This window comes from Vombatus ursinus, unplaced genomic scaffold (genome assembly GCF_900497805.2).
Source record: "Vombatus ursinus unplaced genomic scaffold, bare-nosed wombat genome assembly UNPS02014807.1, whole genome shotgun sequence".
NCBI lineage: Eukaryota > Metazoa > Chordata > Mammalia > Diprotodontia > Vombatidae > Vombatus > Vombatus ursinus.
Window position 1 is genome coordinate 48,812,479 of NW_020954585.1, and position 22,027 is coordinate 48,834,505.

General features: G+C 36.3%; 1 protein-coding gene across 3 annotated transcripts in view; it reads right to left on the bottom strand.

Moving 5' to 3' along the window:
* The window catches only part of SDK1 (sidekick cell adhesion molecule 1), a 1,114,226-nt gene that overhangs the window by 487,452 nt on the left and 604,747 nt on the right, over positions 1–22,027 (bottom strand). For all 3 annotated transcript variants that reach the window (XM_027874762.1, XM_027874760.1, XM_027874761.1), the window contains exon 6: positions 4,431–4,564. In XM_027874762.1, coding sequence (XP_027730563.1) covers positions 4,431–4,564 — 134 coding nt within the window. The remainder of the gene's footprint in view (positions 1–4,430; positions 4,565–22,027) is intronic.

The window sequence follows — 22,027 nt, forward strand, 5'->3', positions numbered from 1 at the left end:
CTGTGCTCAGCTTTTTACAAATATTATCTCATTCACTGTCAAAAAAAACAAAAACCCTGAGAGGTAAGTGCTATTATCCTCATGTTATAGATGAGGAAACTGAGGCAACACAGAGGTTAAGAGACTCAAAGTTACATAGCTAGTAAGTGTCTGAGGCTGGATTTGAATTCAAGTCCTCCTGACTCCAGACCTAGTGCTTTATCCACTGCACCAACTAGCTATCCCTATAACATACATGATTAGGGGACCATCTGCTCCTTAACTGAAGACCTCCAGTGACAGAAAACTTGTTACCTCTCAGGGTGGTCCACTCTAATTTTGCACTAATACTTCAAGCTATACATTCAAGTGATGCATTCCCTGAAGAGGAACAAATCTTGTGTATATACACAAGGAGTGTCCCAAGCCACTGCAATCCCAAGTCCAGTTCTCAATTCTCCCTACCTTTACCCCTGGGCAGGGGCTGGAGGTGGGGAATGATTCTTCAGACTGAGGATGAAAAGGAGAAGCCACCATTGGGCAAGAACAGGGGAAGAAGCAATGAAGACATTAAAACAAAGAAGGATCATGCCTTACTGAGAGTCTGATGTAATTTTACATTTTTTTAGTACAGGATCAGCGGCGATGGTTTGTACCATCACAGCGCATCATTTTGCCCCATCTTTACTTCTATGCCTTTATAGAAGAGAATCTTATTGATGCATGAATTCAGCTCTGAATGAACTGCACCATAGAAGTTAAGTGAGTGTAAAGTCCTCAAAGGAAAGATGAAAAAATGGGTTGGCAGATTTATAAAGCTTGCCTGAGTTTGACCTCAGAATATAAACGTCTACTCTCTGGAGAGTCCAGCCCATTTTTTCCCCACTGTGCACCTGAGCTTCAAGAACTAGCTATGAAAAATTCATACAGTGATGCTTCCGACAATCCCACCTTCCAACAATCCTTAACATCTGCTGAAAGCGAGTCACATCAAAACTTCAAAGCAAATTCACAATCTTCGTTGGCAGCAAATCCTCCTAGTGACTAGGTGAGCTGTTAGTTCAGTCAAGTCCTTCCCTCTCCTGACAGGAAATATCTATGCAAAACCTGCAGTGATTTGTCTTTGTATCCAGGCAAACATAGGAAAAAATGCTAAGAGGGATTATCATCAACCAAACAGTCACAGAAGCAGCAGGTGGTACCATTATAGTGCTGCATTTTATTTCCAAGAGTTATGCTTGTTATCCAAATTCTCTTTATTCTTTAGTTTCCATAGATAGCAACAGGAGTCAAACACCTCAAAGGACTTGTGTGTGTATTTTAGCCTTCAAATACATGTTTATGCTTTTTAGAAACATCTGCATCTTTAAAAACCTGAAATGCATCTTCCCTCCTGTTAATTGCGTGATGGTATATCAATTAGGTGACTTAAGTTTCCCTTCAAAGCTAACCTAGGCTCTCTACTTCATTCCACCAAAGCTGCTGCTGCAGAACAGATGCTTTGTTATTGAACTGGAAGCTAAAGGCAGGACAACATGACACCCTCATATTTTAAATTAATTACAATATGACCAAACTAGGAGTTTAATTTCCAGGCCCGACCATTCCAATCTTATCCACCACACAAAGGTTTCCTTCTTTATACTCTCTGTGCTAGGAGAAAATTTATCTTCATTAAATGATAATTGGCTGTATTATCTTTTGACTCTTCAGAAATGCTGGCTGGCAAGTTTTTAAAAAAAAATTTCATCAATCTTGTTTTATGTTTTTACAAAGCTTGCATCAGAAGGGAAAAAAAAAGAGATGTCTACGTCTGCAGAGCACACTATGTCTTGCTAGCATTATGAATAGGTCCTGAGAATATCTAATTTACTAATAAACCTAGTAAGGTGATGTACCCTTCAATATTTCATGGCCTAACAAGAGGTCTAGTAGTTGCGATCTTTGGCTTCAATTTCAAACCCATTCATTCCTTGCAGGAAGCATTGCCTCCAAATAGGATGTGGGGTACAAAATGGAAAACTATAATGGCCCATGAAAATTTATCAGGAACTCTGTGCTTGTTTTTTTGGTTTGTTTTTGTTTTTTTGTTTTTAATTAATTTATAGTGAGGAGACAAATAACTATACATTGTCAAACACTGAGCCAAAACCTACAAATGAATAACAAATTTGTTCTCAGAAATGTGTTCCTATTCTTTTTTTCTCTTTATTTCCAGCTTTATTTTTTTGGATATTTCTCTGCTTATTAACACTTCCTCTAGGTTGTGGGCATATGAATTATATGGAAATTAAGCATAATTCAAATAATTAAAATATTTATAAGCAGCATCTGGGTTATTTTCTGGTTACCTTGAACATGAAAACTAATGAAATTAAATGTTAAAATTTCTATAGATTTCAGTCAACCTATTCATAGACTTCATGATGTTAGAATCTTGAGGTATCACTATATTAATTTTAATTTTTCTGCTATTAATTTGTAGACTTTAGCCATGTAGGAATCCACTAGGCAGTCTAATAACTTTATATTAACTAGAATCTTCCTAAATTTATTTTCTGTATTTTCTTCCACTGTAATGAGGTCAATCTCTTTTCTCATTTTTCAAAATTTAACTCCTCTTGACTTGTTATCTTTCTGAGTTTTATTCTGTAGTTCTTTCTGAGAACAGTTGGTTAAGTTTAACCAATAGAACTAGTAATTGCATTTGTAGAATCTGAAACTAAATGTCATGACAATAATCTGGCTTGATATGAGTTTCACTTAACATCATAACATCATTTCTTCATTATTATTTAGGAAAAAATTTCCCCAAATAATAGTAGATTTTAACTTAATTCCACCTTCCTGAATTATTTATACATCAGTATGCCCCACGAAGTGAATTTTGTGAAACAATCAATGGCTTTTTTCTTTGAGACTCTTAAAACCCCAGAACCTGTAACAAAGAGTTCCAAAGCACCAAAAAAAGGCCAATTTATGCCCAGACTGGCACATGTTTCTGTTGTCATGATAGCTGGATTATTTCCTATGAATTTTGGGGGTCTGGATCTGTAAGTGTAAGGAGCTCCCTGAGTGGTCACTGATACAGTGGTCATCATGGCTACAGATTCGCGTTCATCAGTTTCCAAGAGATGCTTGGGGCAGCAAGATGTGTCAGGGCCAGGATTTGGACTCAAGACTTTCTGATTCCAATGCCAGCCTTCTTTGTGCCACAGCTCACTGACTCATATTTCTCCCACAACGTTTTAATGTTGTCAGTTCCCTAGGAATTATGGTGGCCAAGGGGGATGGAGAGGGAGCATACATAGGTTACTCTTGGGGACCTACAATGAATAAAACAGGATTGCTAAAATCCATGTCTGTCAGTCCTAACCTTTCTGTCCCCATTTTCGCCTCTTGTACAACCTCCCCGAATAAAATATAATTTATCTTCAGTAATTTTCCGAAACAAAAGGAAAAATCATTTAAGTAAAAGCCCCTATCTAGCCATCCCATGAATGAAGCTAGATCATGTCCCCTCCAACCAAACTACTTAGCTTATTCTTTCCCATTTTTTTAATGTTAGCAGTTATTGCTGACTCTTGGGATCTGATCATAATATTGTTAAAGCTTACTATTTAGTATCAGTTTCCCAAATTGTACTTATTCAACAACATCAAAGGTACATTTTATACCATGAAGACACCAAGATATCTGAATATTAAAAATCAGGATACATAAAAGTTCAGTGACCCTTATAATAAGGTTCTTTGATACATAAACATATCTTAATATGCAAATTCATAGGCAAAGAACTATGTCAGTATTCAGTATCGTTTTCTTCTCTATAGAAACTATTAGGTGCTAAGACTAGGCTTGTCTTTTACAGGTCAAAATTTGAAGTAAATTTCATTGATAAAACTAAATTTCCAAGTGGGAAATCTTTCATGAATCATGCTGCAGCATAACTAAAGTGAGTGACGGAAAATATCAGTTTAATCAGGTAGAAAAATAGATTAGTTATTATGTACATTTAATACAGTTTATTTTAGCTCAACTCAAAAGGAATTTTCCTAAGGATTTTCATGCTGGGCCAGAAAGACATAATCGTCTTAGCTCTTCTAGTTCCAATTAGGACTCATGAATACAATCCCTGTTAATTGAGAGACATTGTTAAAAGGAAAAAAAATTCACAAATCTATAAAAGCAAAAGCATAAAACTGTTCATAAAACTCAACTTTCATTCACAAACATTATATGTATCAACATTTCCTGGCATAACCAAGTATCAGTTTTAAAGAAAGCCATAAGTTAGAAGTTCTACCCATATACTTTTGGCATTTGATTAATAAAAGAAATAATCAGGTTAACTAAAGGAATGTCCTATTATAACACCATTGTTGATTATATCAAATTGTTTATTTTTCAACAGCATCATTCAAGCTTTCATTTAGCATTTTAAGACTTACTTTCTATGCTCAAATAAGTGAATGGGCTTGTCTTATTTTCTCCATTTTTTTCGTTGACAGCCTGGACATAGTAACCTCCCGTATCACTTGGAGTTGTTGCCAAGATCACCAGTTGATTCTCCAGGGTTATGGCTCTGTTTAAGAAAGCAAAAGATAGTATCAATTCACTAAAGAGGGCTTCTCATTTTCTATGCCAAAAATAAATTTCTAGATCATCTAGAAAAGATCATCTAAAAAGGGGGGACAGAGACTTTTAGAGATGAAACAAATCTGTAGGCAGGCTTTAAGGAAATTTAGGTCACTGACCCTTCCCTATTCAAACTGTGATAAATACACACAGCAGATTATAATACTAGGAAGATAAAAATTAGAAAAAATAATGGAGCCCTATGGTAGGGTATCAATACCTGAGAATAGCAAGGGACATTTCAGTAATGTAATAAAATGAATTTCCTTTATGGTGCTCATCTTCCATACTTCTAATAAAGAATCTTCTTTAAATTACTTCTCATTTCTATTTTTATTAGCTAGATCATAACTATTTAACTTACTTTCTTCATGCAAAACAAAAGTGTTCCCTTTAATCCAATACATACAAAAGCTTCATCTTAAACTAAAAAACTATATACTTATCATTTCCATGTTGCAGGGGTTAGAGGAGTGGCACCCCCACAAGCTGGAAAATCCAGGTAAAACTTTTTGGTCCTCCCTTCATACCATGGAAGAAGTCTGAATTATTATAATATCAAAAGATAAAATATGTTGATATCATACAATACTATAAATATATTTTATGCATTTCTGAGTTTCTAAATTTTTCTGCTTCATCAATCAATTAAGGAAATCAGGGAATCAATTAAGGCTTCATGGAGGAAGGGACATTGAGTTGAGCCTAAGATGAATGATGATAAGGATTTTGAAATGTAGAAGGGTAAGGAGGGAGTGCATTTCATTCAATAAACATTTATTAAGCACCGACTATGTACCAGGCACTGCGCTAAGTGCTAAGGATGCAAAAAAGAGGAAAAAAACAGTCGCTACTTTCAAGGAGTTTCCAATCTCCAGATATGGTGCAGAGCTTGTAGAAATTGCAAAGGCAAGAGATGATGCATTGAGTTCAAGAAATGCCTTAGTAATAATATCATTTGGCTGAAACATAGAGTACATGAAAGGGAGTACAGTAATATGAAATAGAGTTAAAAAGGTAGGCAGAAGCCTGATAGATTATGGAGGGCTTTAAAAACAAGACTAAGGTGTCCACATTTTATCCTGGAAGCAATATTGACCCACTTAAGGTTCTGGAGTCATGGAGTGGCATGGTCAGGCCTATGCCTTAGGAAAATTATTTTAGGAGCTATATTGAGCTTGGGTTGGATAGGGAAGAGATAAAAGCCATGGAGGACAATTAGGAAGGTATTACAAAATGTACATGAATCAAGAAGTAGCTATGTGAATAGAATGAAAGGGATAGAGATATTATAGGGGTACAAACAATAATCTTTGGTAACTGATAAAGAAGAACAGTGAGGACAAGGGAAGATAATTCCAATGCTATGAATCCAAATGACTAGGAAGATACCCTCAAAATAGGTAGGAAAATTGAGAGATAGGGTAAATTTAAGGGAGAAGATAGTCAATTCTGTTTTAGATATATTGTGCTTGAGATGCTGATGAATCATTCAGGTGAAGACACAAAGCAAGAAGTTGGCAATTTGAGAAGATAGATCAGGATTATATACATAGATTTGGGGGTCATTGGCATGGAGGTTATCATTGAACCTATGGATATATATGACATCATCAAGCAAAAGATTATGAAGAAAGAAAAAACGAGGGCCTACGCCTTAAAGAACACTTATGGTTGGAAAATATGATGATGAAACAGCAAAGACAGAAGAGAAGAAAGAACATGGTTATGTGTCAGTGGGTTCATCTCACAGATCCAGCTGAGTACTTGAGCACCTACAGTCTTTATGTTTTCAGGATTTCATCATGGCCCCCCTTTCTCCGCTAACATGGACATCTCTCTAATGCAAGGCCACGTCACTCCTCACCTAAATTATTGCAACAGCCTCCTGACCATCCAGTCTACCTCCAATTTTCTATCCTCTCCAATCCACATTTTGCAAAGCCATCAAAGAGAAATAACTCATGAATGGGTCTAACTATGTCACACCCCTGCTCAAAAAGCTCTAGTGCCTCTTTATTACCTCTGGGAAAAACACAAACTTCTGACTGGTATTGAAAATCCTTCCCATTCTTGCTCTAACCTAATTTTCAAGATTTTACATATCACTCGTTTTCACAAACTACAGCCCATTCCGACTGGCCGATTGGCCATTTCTCACACATGACATTCCATCTCCACTCTCTGTGACTCTGCACATGTTATACTGTATGCCTGGAACTCACTCACTTCTCAACCCTACCTCTTACAATACTTAGCCTCCTTCAAAGCTCACTTCAAGTGTTGCTTCTGAAGTGAGACTTTTCCGGATTCTCTTCAGCTGTTAGTGCCTCCCTTCTGTGAAATTATCAAAATATATTTTGCATATATTTCACATCTACTTGTGTATATACGTGTTGTTTCTCCAATAGAATTTAAATACTTTGATGGCAAGGATTGATTCATTGTTGTCTTAGCAACCCTAGTGTCTAGAAACCCTAGTGTCTAGAATGGTATCTAGCACAAAGTAGGCAATTCAGAAATGTTTGTTGATTTATATATTAGAAACAAAAAAGTAATATGTATTTCAAAAATAGTATAAGCATAAACTTATTTTTTCTCACTGTCATTTTTTTAAATTTAAAAGAAATAAACACACAACACATGAAGAACCTATAAATAGAACCAAAATAATAGATGTCATCAGGGAACTATATGAGAGGAAGAGAAATGGGCTGGTTATGTGATAAGGGTGAAATGGAAAGCCTGAGTGTTAACTGGCATTCTCATGATGTCAAGAGAAAGCAAGGAATGTCATCAGCATGTTGAGTGGGCACCACATGGTGTACTCATATGAAGATTTGGACTAGAGTCACAAGGAATGAGCAAGCAGAGACAGATTGGGATCTGTACTGAGGGAGGGTGCATTCAAATCAGTGAGATCATAGATCCATTTGAGTACCCAAGCATATAATTCTTTCTATATTTCCAGAATTTCATCATTCTTTCCCACTTCCCTAAGCACACGATAACTTCTCTACCCTTAAGTCGATGGACAACCTTCTGGTGCTCAACTTTTCCATGTTTAGCTAGGCTATTCCTCAGTCAACAAATACACTGCCAAACCTAGACTCAAAACCTTTTTATCTTGGAAGGATCTAGCAGAGTTTGTGCTCTGCTGGCATAGTGTTCATCTACTAAGTGCTATATAAATGTTAGGTATTATTATTATTATTATTATTGGAGCACTTATTTGGGTATATGTGTATATATAATATTTTTTCTTAAATACCAATTTATAACAAATACTTTAATGCCATGCATTTGTTCCTGAGTCCAGTCAATGCTTAATTAAATATTAATTTTAATTTTAGGTGTTTTCTTTTGGGAATCCTCCCTATGAGTTTTTATTCTGATATTTAAAAATATTCATCTTTGGTATTCTGGATGTTGTTAGAATTAATATAAATACTATGATCAGGTACAGCAGCTAGGTGGCACAGTGCATAGAGTGCTAGGCCTGGATCAGGAAGACTCATCTTCCTGAGTTCAAAACTTGCTTCAGGCACTCACTACCTGTGTGACCCTGGGCAAGTCATGTTTGCCTCATTTTCCTGATCTGTAAAATGAGTTGGAAAAGGAAATGGCAAACCACTACAAGAAAACCTCAAAAGGAGTCACAAAGAGTCAGAGTTGATTGAAAAATGACTAAGCAATTAAACTAAATGATCAAGTGTCTGAAGATTCATCTATACTTATTCCCTACTTTACAGATGAATAGATGGAGGCCCAGAGAATTGAAGTGACTTGCCCAAAGTTACATAATTAAGTGGAAGGATAAAGACTTGAACCTAGGTCTTTTGATTCTAGATCCTCACTCTGACACCTCATACTCCGATGGCTCACACTAAAGGAGAAATTCTAATAAGCAGTGATAAATATTCTATATAACAGCTCCCTTTGTAGGGAGCAGGAGAACAGCAGAGTGGTGATCTAAAAATTCAACTGGACAACAATTTCTAGTGTGGATCAGGACCTAGGGGGTAAAATAATCTGTCTTTTCATAGGGGTTCATCTAATAAAAATTTCAGGTTTAAAGATGTGATACATGTTTACCTAAAAAAAGGTGCTGTTGAATCCCTTGCTACTGACCTTTAGCTTCAAGTCTAGTCATATTCCATATTTACTAAATCTAACTCCCTTATCAGTAGGCAGCCTGTTTGTCTATTAGAAAGACCTGAACCTTCTTGGCCAGTTCCTGTTGGGAAATACAGGAAAAGCAGAGCTCCTTAAGGTCAAGATTCTGAATATTGACCAATACTTTGCAAATCAATTAAGTACAATTCAATTTCAACAAACATTTAATGACTGTCTACTACATACAAGGCACCATGCTTGGTCTTGTTATTAAAAAGACAAAACTGTTCCTGCCTTTAAATTCCATGTAATCTGCTTGATAGTAGGGTATGTCTTGTTTTTTGTCTTTATATTCTTACTACGTAACAAAGTACTTACCACATAGTAAGGACTTGAGAAATGGAAGTCAAGGAGGATCTGACCTGAAGGAATTGATCTAAGATAAATTATGAAAGAAAATTGAGCATATTAGCATTGATTGAATGAGAGAGGTCAGAGAGGAGGGGGAGCAGTGACTCCTAATATTTTAGATTATATGATTTAGAGAATTATTAGAGGCTGATCCAGGAACCACTCTAAGCCTACAAAATATTCTGAGGAATGAGATAACTGTAACTGTGGAAGATGAGGGAAATATGATTTAAGATCTCAACCTACAATCTTATGAAGGACAAAGAGAATAGGAGGCAAGGGACTCAAGGACAGAGGCTTCATGGAAGAGAGGACAGGAGTTGAACCTTTATAGAAGATAGAAATGAGCAGGAAATACCTTTGAGGCACAGGGATTATGCAGATGAACTGAGGCAACTAATGAATAGTCAATGATCTAGTTTAGTTGGAATAGAAACTGCATGGAGTAGATTGATGTGAAATAAAACTGGACACACAGATTGGAAACAGACTTTGGAGAATTTTAAGTGCCAGGCTAAGGACACTGTATTTTACTCTAGAAATAACAGGATCATAGATTTAGAACTAACATCAGTCAGGCAATGAATAGCACCTTCCAATCAGAGGGACAGAGGGTGGTGATGAGGTGGAGTGCTAAGGCTGATGGAATTTTGCAGGGTGATGAGGTTTTCCCAATGATGAGTTTCCTAAGGCATAGTGGAAAAAGTCAGAGAAGTCTCAAAGTAGTGCAGCCAGGTGAGAAATGAGGAGTGACCTTAGAGGGCATCTAGTCAAATGTTTCATTTTACAGATGGGGAACTGAGTCCAAGAAAGGCTGAGTGACTTGTCAAAGGTCATGCAGGTATTAGATGCAAGAGCTAGGATCTGAATCCAGATTCTTTGCCTACAAATCTATGACTTTTATGTCTTGCTGCCACAAAAGGGGGTTGCTGAAAGTGGGTCAGTGATGTCATGGTCAAAGTAAAGATATGTTGGCAGTGTGGAAAATGGAATATAGCATAAAGACAATGGAAACAGGGAGATCAATCAAGAGGTTACTACAATGGTTAATAGGAGAGGTGATGAGGGCCTGAATTAAGGTACATGTTGTGTAAGTAAAGAGAAGAGGACAGATAGAACCTCATTGAATATGGGGGAGAAAAGGGTAAGAGAAGTGTCTAGCATTACATTAAGGTTATGGAGCTGCATTATTGAGAAGATGGTACCACTGTCATCAGAAAAAAACGATGTTTGGAGGAGGGGCAGATACATGGGAAAAGATAAATTCTGTTTTAGATACCTTGATTTTGAGATGCTCCAGAAATATAAAGGTGGATATGTCTGAAAGGTAGTTACAGATATGAGTTCTACATAGGAGGCCAGTAATAAATAAAATAGGAAATCTTCTGCATAAAGACAATAATTGAACCCATGGAAATGAGAGAAGTCTCCAAGAAGGGGAGTACAAAGGAAGAAGAGGATCCATGACAGTGTCTGAAAGATAACCACACTCAAGAGGTGGAAGACAGATATTGAACCACCAAGGGAGACTGAGAAAAAGAAGGTATACAGGTAAAAAGAATGTCAGGAAAAAGCAGAGGCATCAAAGTCAAGTTTCTAGAAGGAGCATCTAGAAGAAAGGACCACTTACAGTTAGCAAAGGCTGGATTTGAACTCAGGTCTTCCTGACTCCAAGTGTAGCAATGTGCCTATCCAATGTACTACCTCGCTGCCTCAGTGTGCAAGAGGCTGATAGTTGCTACCAGTGCAGATGCTGGGGAAGCTACATCTTGTTAAACTGAATACAAATGTGCCGGCAAGATAGTTTCAGTACCAGTCTTTTATCTTTACTGCTCAATCTTTTAGAACGCTACTCAGTGAAGAGACACAAAAATACTATAGCAAAGCTGGGGGCTCATGTCTTAAGAGAAGAGAATGTCTGATCTGGAGGAATCTGGGACTTTTCCAGGGGAAACTATAGTTGTCCTGGATGTCTAAGGGCATTGACAAGAAGACCTTCTTAACAGGAGACTGGTAGGCATATTATCAGAGAAGAGCATAGCTGGCCATTACGCGAGACTAGAAGTGACAGTGCGGAATAACATTTAGGAAGATATTTTAGGGGGGCAGCTAGGTGGCGCAGTGGATAGAGCACTGGCCCTGAAGTCAGGAGGACCTGAGTTCAAATCCGGCCTCAGACCAAACACTTGACACTTACTAGCTGTGTGACCCTGGGCAAGTCACTTAATTGCCTGAAAAAAAAAAGATATTTTAGGACTTGCTTAAAAGTCTCAGGTTTATAACCTCAGCATTATCCTTGACTCATTCTCCCTCACCTGATATATCCAATTAGTTTCCAACCTTACCATTTGTTCCTCCTCACACAACTACCACCTTAGTTCAGGTCCCTATCACTTCTTCTCTGGTCAATTATAACAGTCTCTCAAATGGTTTTCCCACCTCAAGCCTCTCCCCACTCCAATCCATCTTCTGTATAGCTGCCAAAGAGATTTTCCTTAAATGCAGATCCCACCATGTCACTCCCCTGCTCAATAAACTCTAATGTCTCCTCTTTGCCTTTAGGATTAAATACAAATTAGTCTATCTGGCTTTTCAAGTCCTTTACAACTTGGCTCCAATCTATTTTAAAAGCTTTATTATACATTATTCCTCTTCCCACCTACTATAGTCCAGCCAAACTGGGCTTCTCTCTTTTTTCACACACTACAATCCATCTCCCATGCAGCTGCTATCCTCCGTGCCTGCCATGCACTCTGTATTCTGCCAAATTCTCCACCTCTTCAGATTGGATGAAGCCAAAGCCCTCCCTTGTACACGAAGACTTTCCTGATCTTCCTACATACTAGTGCACTCCCTCTTTTTTACCTTATATTTTCTATTGTGTATTGACAGATAGATAGATGGATGGAAAAACTGATGGGTGGATAGATGGACAGAGAAATACAGATATAGATATTTGGTATATAATTACATAAGTACATGTTGCCTCTCCAGATAAAATGTGACTTGCTGTAAAATGTATATTTTTTGATTTTAATAAATTTTCATAAATCTCTTTTTGATACATTGTAACCTGCAGATTTGCAAATGGGGATTTGGTGCTTGACCACTGGAGATTTTCATGGCTTCTGGATAAGATCTCAATCCAAAAGAAATATGACACTCTTAAGAGGTAATTAAGGTCTATGTCTCATGGAAGTCTCTGACAAATAGCTTATATGAACCCTCGTACTAAACAAAGTTATATAGATGTCATATTACCATGATCTCCATAATTTCCTTTTCTTATATAACTGATCTTTTTCTATGCTGAAAAGGTGGGTTTGTTATAGGTGACATAAAATTGCTCCTGCTTTGAAGGAAAAGAATGGGATTGGTGAGTGAAAAGACCCACAAGCAAGGTTTCCAAGCTATAAACTGCCCTAAAGAGTTAACATCTCTACAGTAGATCCTAGCAGTCACTAAAATTTAGCCAGGAAAGGTCACAACCCATATTCACCTTCAAAGTGATGCTTGACCCTCAGTCCCTCTAACCTACATATTTTTTTAAAAAGATTTATTGGTACTTTCTTTTTAAAACTACATTTTATGAACTCCCCTCTCCTTCATAAAACACCCCCATCCCAACAAAAATGCTTTGCCAGAAAGAAAAAAAAGTTGACAAAAATAACCTGATACAGAGATCCAAGTTTGATGGCAAAGAGAGTTGCCTATAGCACTGTGGTTTTAAGAAATTTACTCAGGGTCAGACAATGAGTTTGTGTCAGAGATATGACCTCAACCCAGGCCTTCTTGGGTTAATATATTTCCACATAATAGGTACATCATAAACTTGCTGGATTGAATCAAATTGAAAGGTTAAGGTAATTTAAGTTGTTTTATCTATACCAGGGGTTCTTAACTTTTTGTGTGTCATAAACCTCTTGGGCAATCTAATGAAGCAAGCTTGTGTATCCCTTATGAGAATCATGTTTTAACATTCATAAAATAAAATACAAAGTTTTAGAAAAGAAATTAGTTTTATTGAAATACAGTTGGCAAAATATTTTTTTTTAAATAGCAAACTATTGGACCCCAGGTTAAGAAACTCTGATTTATCAGAGGGGAAAAAAAAGGTAAACCATGACGACTATTATCTGCATGAATTTTTTTAATAAAGGATACTGATCAATAGTTTTTGATGCCCAAGAAGGCCCAAACTGAAGGAAATTGACTTAAGTGAAAGCAGCAAATACAAATACATCGGTTGTATGCAAAAATGGTGGCTATGAATAGCAGTGGGTAGAGCACTGGACTTGGAGTCTGGAAGATGTGAATTCAAATTCTGCCTGAGAAACTTAATAGCTGTGTGTCACTGATCAAGTCACTTCACATCTCAACTTCAGTTTCTTCATCTGTAAAATGAGGATAATAATAGCACCTACTTCACAAGGTTGTTGTGAGGATCAAATGAGATCAATCATGCAGTGCTTTGCAAACTTTAATGCACTATACAAATATTAGCTATTAGAGAAAATTCAGAACTCGAAATTTAAAAAAGAATGTTAAAAATTGTCTTTACATATAATTGGAAAAAGTAAAACATTATTAAAATAGATGTCAATTATTATTATAAAGGACAAGAGCTTACATATGTTTGGCGCATCATATTTTCCAAATTACGTTAGCATCTGTTGTCTTGAATTTGTTCCTCACATCCATCTTGATAGGAAGTGATACTGTTAATATCTTTATTTTATAGATGAAGAAACTAAGCACAAAGAATTACATGGGAGAGGCTTAGTTTGCTAAAAGTCACTACTGACACCAGGCATCTCTGTGGTGGTTGTGGAGGAAGGGAGGACTGGGGAGGGGAAGTTAATATTACTACATCTGCTAATATTCAGGAGACCTCTCTCTCCAATAGCAGTTGCTATTCTTAAGCTTATCGTCTGTTATCCAAATTTTATAATTATCTAGTGAGTAAGTAGAGGGCAATGCTAAAGACGTGGAGAGAATGCAGGTGCCATGGTGATACTGAGCCAAGCAACTACTGCAGGAGGTTGTAACCTTGCTGTGTGTGTGTGTCATGGACCCCTCAGCCAGATTGATGTAGTTCTTTTTCTTCTCAGAATGCCATTTATGCACAAAATAAAGACTGAAGATTACAATGGAAACTAATTGTAATAGTTCCAAAGAAACATGCTCATGAACCCCAAGTTAAGAACCCCTTATAGGGTAAGGAAGATTTCTCATTACACCTCTGTGATAGTTGTCATAGGATTGAATAAGGAATAATAAGGAAGGAATGCGAGAGAACCATCAGAAAAAATAAATTAGTTCTTTGATGCTTTGGCAAAAATTTTTTGTCATTTTATTCCTTATATATCTTCAGAGACTTTTCTGAAAAGACAAAATAAAACTAAAGATCATCATGACTGAATAGTATTTGGGGTAACTTTAAAACAAATAAGAGAAGTGCCTTTCACGTTGATATTAATTGTGTGCAACAAATTCTGTACTTGAGTATGTGAAAACAAATTTTCCCTAAAGTACACTCTTTGCACATAGTATCTGAAAGCATAATTCACTGTAAAAATAGTTTTGAATAATTTAAATTGACTTTAAAATATATTTTCAAAATTCAGATTGTGCAAAAAAAATGCTGAACCTTAGTTTCCAAACTAATATATTTAACAAAGACATTTAAAAGTTCTCTTCTTTAATTAAGCAACTTTTTAATGATGTTAGTTCTAACAGTGTTCTGAGTATAATTCAGGATCCCTAGCCACTCAGTTTAAAAGCAAGTTCAAGGCAGACAACTTTGAAATTGATGAACTTTCCTTAGTTGTATAATTGTAAGAACTGAAATTACTTCCAAGAAGTTATGGCAATAATGAGTCCCTGGATACTCAATAAATGTTAAGGTCCTGCAGTGACATGTTTATTTAGTATGATTGTAAAAGCTTGTTACTATTACTGACCATTTAATTTGCATTCAGCAGTGAATTTTTAAAGCAAGTAAATAAACTTCAATCCACAGATTTCTTTGGAAATTTGAAGCTGGGATCTCAAATAAGCAGAATATTTATGCTTGAGCACCTCATGGGTTAGGAAGAAGTTAACTCCTGGCTAAATTGAGATACTGAAATTTCACTTTATTAAACCAGAAAAAAGGTGAAGGGCAGAATCAGTATCAGATCTGTGGATGTAAAATCTGCGATAGGAAGATAGCAGAAATTCCTATGTTTCAGAGAAGGTGGAGGGGAGAAAGAAGAGTTGGAAGGGAGAATCTAAAGTCATATTGCAGAGTCCTGATTAAAACAGCAAAAAGGTTTAGTCATTATCTTAATCCACTTATTGCCAAATATTTTCAACTCAGTCTATTGAGGGATCTTCTCCACCCTGTGCAAAACATATCTCTAATTTCAATTCTCCTTTGGGAATCAGTAATGTAGAAAAGAGTGCAACTGAGTGGTTCAGTGAAAGTGTGCCAGTCCTGGAGTCACGAAGACTCATCTTCCTGAGTTCAAATCTGGCCGTAGACAGGTACCAGCTGTGTGACCCTGGGGAAGACACTTAACCCTGATTGCCTCAGTTTCCTCATCTGTAAAATGAGCTGAAGAAGGAAATGGCAAATCATTTAAGTAACTTTGCCAAGAAATCCCCAAAAGGGGTCATAGAGTCAGAAACTACTGAAAATGACTGAACAACAAAATGTAGGAAAGGGGATGGAAAAAATTGCATGCACTTTCACATGCCTAGGGGCTTATTTCACTTTAAAAAATGTCTCTAAGTTGTAAGCACATTGAACTAATAACTATTTCCTGAATTCATCGCACCATCTTATTTCAACTCTTATGTTTACTGCCTCTCAGGGCTGGAACCCACAATCATCTGTTGAGATCCTTTTCATCCTTCAGTGAAACCTTCCCTGATCCCCTAGGTGAAAAATAAATGCTTTGCTAACTTCTCAAAGCACTTTAAACCTTCCATTTGCATTAATCACATTCAATCTTACATCATACAAATAATCAGAGGATCATAGAATAATTGATTGGACCTTAGAGATTATCTAGTCTAACACCTGTCACTTTATAGATGAAGAAAGAGAATCTAGAGGAGATTGAGTGATTTGTTCAAGGTCACAGAATTTTCAAGTTTCAGAGGAGAAATTGGACCCAGGTCTTCTGATTACAAATCTAGCATGCTTTTGCATATATATCTCCCGTGCCCCCTGCCAACCCCAGGAGCCTCTTCAATGACTAAAAGTTTTGCTCTCCTTAATTTATATATCGATAGCAGGTAGCATAATGTTTTATATGTGGTGGGTGAAATGCCTGGGGAATCCAAAAGATTAAAAAAATAGAAGGTTCCATATATGGACATAGTATCACTATGACAGCAGAAAATCTATCAGTTCTTAAAGAGGCATAAAGAAACTTAAAGGAGCAAGAGTATACACAAATCCATCTATTTATCTGTCTAGATATCTATTTGACTACATATATATTATACATACTTATAAAACAACTATATATATATATAGTTATATGTATAATTATATATATATATATGTGTGTGTGTGTATGTGTGGGTATGTATATATAGGTATAGTTATAAAGTAACTACTGCTATGTTTGCCTTGTGATCTCAACAACTCTACACCCAATTCCACACAAATGATCTCTAATTAATCAGTGTAGGGGACTTCCAGCTGTAAGATATGAATGACTTGATAGAGAAATCCTAGGGGTTTATTTGAGGACCATACGGTATTAGAACTAGAATACATTAGAAGCAAAATTTGAACCCAGGTCTTTGTGACTCCAAGCCCACCATTCTATCTCCCATACCAATATACTATTAATTTCACCTATGCTAGCTGTTCTTACAACAGCACAGGGTATTCATACATCAGATATCCTCGAAGGCTGTCAGCTTTAGTGATATAAGCACAAGCCCAATTTCGGTTAAGGATCTCAAAAAGTAGTTTTAAATTATTTCTTCCCCTTGTACCAGTAAAGTAACATTGATGATAGTGATGACACACAGGTGATTTGAGAAAAATATTAATTTTCATATGATGCTTTTAAAATAGCCCAAATTATAATGAAGACACATTTTTTCTACCAAGAGCAAGAGGGAAAGTGGTAAACAAGAGGCAATGTGGTATAGGGCTAAGGTGGGGAATGGGAGAAGGAACTGGATTTGGAATGAAAAAATCTAGGTTCAAATACTGCCCCCTTGTCAATACTTGTGTGACTTTTGGCAAGTCACATAGTATCTTTGAGTATGAATTTCTCTATCTGTATAATACGGGGGTTGAATAAGAAGTCCTCTACTATCCCTTCAGGTTCTAAATCAATGATCCTATGATTTGCAGATAACATTTTATGAAATGTGAAACAAATTCTGACTTTAATGCCAAAAAATCTCGGGGCTCTTCTAAACTGTTTATGTCTTATAAACCATGTTGATCCATCTCCTCTAGAACTGATATTCCCTACTAGCAATCAAGTACAAGAAATGAAGAGATTACAGGGCACCTGTAGATATAATAGCTAAGGGATTACAGACAGGATATCTGTTTTGGAGAAAATATCTAACTATATCACAATGAAATAAAGATACCTTCATAACAGCAGTCTGCTCTAAGTTTTCTACTTGTTATTATGAATCATTTTGTCTTTCTATTTATTCAAGCATATTTTGTAATAGCTTATTTTTTCTAGCATTTGGTCAGATGTCAATAATATTTTTTGTTGTTATCATGTTCATTATAATGAGATTTATAAGGATGTGAGCAGACCTTACACTGAAGCATAATAAAGGATATTCATCAATTTTCCAGTGGGCACAGAAAAAAAGAGAAAATGGAACATAAGAACAAATGGAATGTTTTTCTGATACCAAATATTGTGAAACTCTGGAACTTGTCATCAAAGTTAAAATCTTTTTTTTTTTCTGAAGAGATTTTCAAAAAGACGCAGAAAAGCTTAAATATGTCCTGCCAGGAGGCAGAGAGATTAACTAAATGACCACTCATGGTTCCTTCCTTTGCTATTGATTCTCTGATAAAAGGTTCCTAAAATCAGTAAAAAGTGTTTCATTTCATTTTATAAAATTCTATATATAATTCAATTCAAGGTATTTCAATCAAGCAAACATATGTTAAGTTTATACCATATGTAAGGCACTGTACTGGATGCTAGGAATAGAAAGATAATAATGAAACAATTCCTACCTTCAAAGAGCTTACGTTCAAGTGAGAAAATAAAACATATAAACAAGTTAGGGGAGAAAGTGGGGGGAGGAAGAGAGACAGGTAGAGAGAAAGGGGGAGACAAAGAGAAGTGAGGAAGAGAGGGGGAGAGTATTAGCTTTAAACACTTGGGCCAAAAGTCACATTCTTCCACAATTTTTAGTTACTGGCTAACTATAAGCCACTTATAAATGCAGACGTGATCAGAGAAGATATTTCTTGACAAATTATAAGGAATATCAAAAATAGGCCAACATCAGGTTGGCCACCTATACACTCAAGCAAAGAAAGTCAGTGTGCGGAAGACAGAAAATGGTGTGTTTTCTCAGCCTTGACAAAAGCCAAAACCTATAAAAGCAATTGCTATATGGACATTGCTACTGCTATCATATTTTCCATCTGAATCTTCTGTTGCTCATTTGAGTAACTCCACAAGACAATGTGAAAAAGTCAGAATCTTTCTTAACTCACATATAAAAGACCATTCTTGGAAGATGGAGCCAAGATGGTGGAGAAAAGCGAGGAAGTTGCCTGAGATCTCCCCAGTTTCCCTCGGAAATATTAAATCAAGCCCCTAAACAGATTCTAGAGTGACAGAACCTACAAAAAGTTGGAGTGAAACAATTTTCCATCTTGAGATAACTTAGAAGAACTTCAGGAAAGGTCTGTCTCACTTGAGTAAAAGAGAGGTACGGCCCAGTGCAGATGGTGTCCAGGCAAGCCAGTGGGAGGCTATTAGCCACAGCACAGGACAGCAACTGATGGCCCTTGTCCTGGCTCAACAAGCCAGTGGCATAGTAGAACAGCTATGAGGCTTCCAGCCCCAGCACAGAAGGCAAATTGCCAGCCCTGGAACGCAGAGCACAACAGGTGTGACTAGGCCAGGCCACCCCAGCACAGTGGGCAAGCCAGTAGCACCTGAGGCCCCAGCACAGAAAGCCAGTGATCAGTCTTCTAGCCCCCAGTGCAAGGAGCTCAGGACAGTGCCCCCTGTGTCCCAGAAGTAAAGCTCAACTTTAAAAGTCATGAAATAGACTTTAAAATGAGCAAAAAAAAAACCAAAACCAACAACAGAAAAGAGCCTTGACCACAGAAAGCTACTATGGCAACAGTGAAGATCAAATCACAAATTCAGAAGAGCACAACAATGTCAAAATGCTTACATGTGATGCTTCAAAAGGGAATATGAATTGATCTCAAGCCCAAAAAGCCTTCTTGGAAGAGCTCAAAAAGGATTTTAAAAATCACAGAGGTAAAAGAAAAAATTGGAGAAAAAATGAGAGTTATGCAAGACAGAGTCAACAGCTTGGAAAAGGAAAGACAAAAATTGACCAAAGAAAACAATTCCTTAAAAAAAAAAATTGGCCAAATGGAAAAATGAAACAACTTCTTTAAAATTGCTAAATGATAAAGATAAAAGAATTATTAAATGATAAAGAAGGTATACAAAAGCTAACTGAATAAAATAATTCCTTAAAAATTGGAATTGAGCAAGTAGAAGCTAATGACTCAATAAAGTATAAAGACTCAGTACAACAACTTAGCTCCTCTCAGCAATACAATGGTCTAAGACAATTCCAAAAGACTCATGATGGAAAATGCTACCCACATCCAGAGAAAGAACTATGGAGCCTGAATGCATATTAAAGCATACTATTTTCTCTATTTTGTTTGTTTTTTTTCTTTCTCATGATTTTCCCATGAGAAAGATTTTGTTCTGATTCTTCTTTCATAACATGACTAATGTAGAAAAATGTTTAATGTGATTATAGATGGATAGCCTATATCAGATTGCTTGCCATGTTGGGGAGGGGGAGGGGGTGATGGAAGCAGAAAAAAAATTTGGAACTCAAAATCTTCTAAAAGTGAATGTTGAAAACTATCTTTATATGTAATTGAAAAAAATACTATTAAGTTGGGGGGAAGAATCAGTCAAACAGAATTTAAAAATGAAAAAAAAATAGAAGAAAATGTAAAATACATCACTGGAAAAACAGCTGACTTGAAAAATAGATATAGGAAAGATAATTTAAGAATTATTGGACTATCTGAAACTAGAATTAAAAAAAAAAGACCCTGGACATCATCTTTCAAGAATTATCAAGGAAATCTGTCCTCATATCTTAGAACCACAGGGTAGAATAGTCATTGAAAGACTCCACTGGTCTCTTCAAAAAGATCCCAAAATGAAATCTCCAAGGAATATTAGGGACAAATTCCAGAACTATCAAGTCAAGGAGAAAATAATGCAAGGAGCCAGAAAGAAACAATTCAAATTATCAAGGAGCCACAGTCAGGATTACACAGGAATTAGCAGTGTCTACATTAAAGGATTGGAGGGCTTGAAATATTATATCTGGAAGGCAAAGGAGGTTGGACTACAACCAAGAAGGAACTATGTAGGAAAACTGAGCATATTCTTCCAGGGTAAAAGATTCAATGAAATAGGGGACTTTCAAATTTCCTGATGAAAAGACCACATCTGAACAGAAAAATTTGATCTTCAAATAGAAGACTCAAGAAGCATAAAAAGGTAAATAGGAAAAATGTTATTCAATAAGGTGAAACTGTTTACATCCATACACAGGAAGATATTTATAACTCTTGAAATTGTATCTTTATTGTTGTATTTAGAAGAAGTATACATAGACAGAGGGTGTGAGTATACGTTGACTTTGATGTGATGATTTTAAAAACTAATTAATTAAAGGGTAAACAAAAGATTTTACTGAGAGAAGAGGACAAGAGGAGGCAGAAAAATGTAAATTACATCAGATGAAGAGGCACAAAGACCTATTACAGTAGAGGTAAAGAAGGGAGGGAGGTGAGCCTTGTTGGAACCTTCATTGGATTTGACTCTAAGAGGAAATAACTTACACATTCGTTTAGTTATAGATATTTATCTTACATTATATGGTGGGAGGATGAAAAAGTGGAAAGAAAAGGGAGGAGTGGATAGAAGGCAGAAAAGAAGAGGGAAATAAGTAGTAGGGGAAAGGGAAAAGAAAAGGGAATGGGATGACAGAAGGGAAGTCAGATTGAGGGACGCAGTGGTAAGAAGCAAAACACTGTTGAGGAAGAGTAAGGGTGAAAGCAGAGAGAAAAGTATAAAAAGAGGGAAATAGGATAGATAGAAAGACACAGTTAGTAATTGTAACTGTGTGGAATCAGATAGCAGAGTGGATTAAAAACCATAATCCTACAATATATTGTTTACAAGAAACACGTTTGAAGCAGAGAGATTCACACAAAGTAAAGGCAAAAGGGTGGAGCAGAATATATTATGCTTCAAGTGAAGTAAAAAAAAAAAAGAGCGGGGGTAGCAATCCTGATCTCAGACAAAGCAAAAGCAAAAATATATCTAATTTCAAAAGAAAAGGAAGGAAACTACATCTTGCTAAAAGGTACCATAGACAATGAAATACTATCAATACTAAACATATGCACCAAGTGGTATAGGACTCAAAATCTTAGAGAAGTTGTGTGTTACAAGAAGAAATAAACAGCAAAACTATACTAGTGGGGGACCTCGATCTCCCATTTTCAGAACTAGATAAATCTAACTACAAAATAAACAAGATAGAAGTTAAGGAGGTGAATAGAAATTTAGAAAAGTTAGATATGGTGGACATCTGGAGA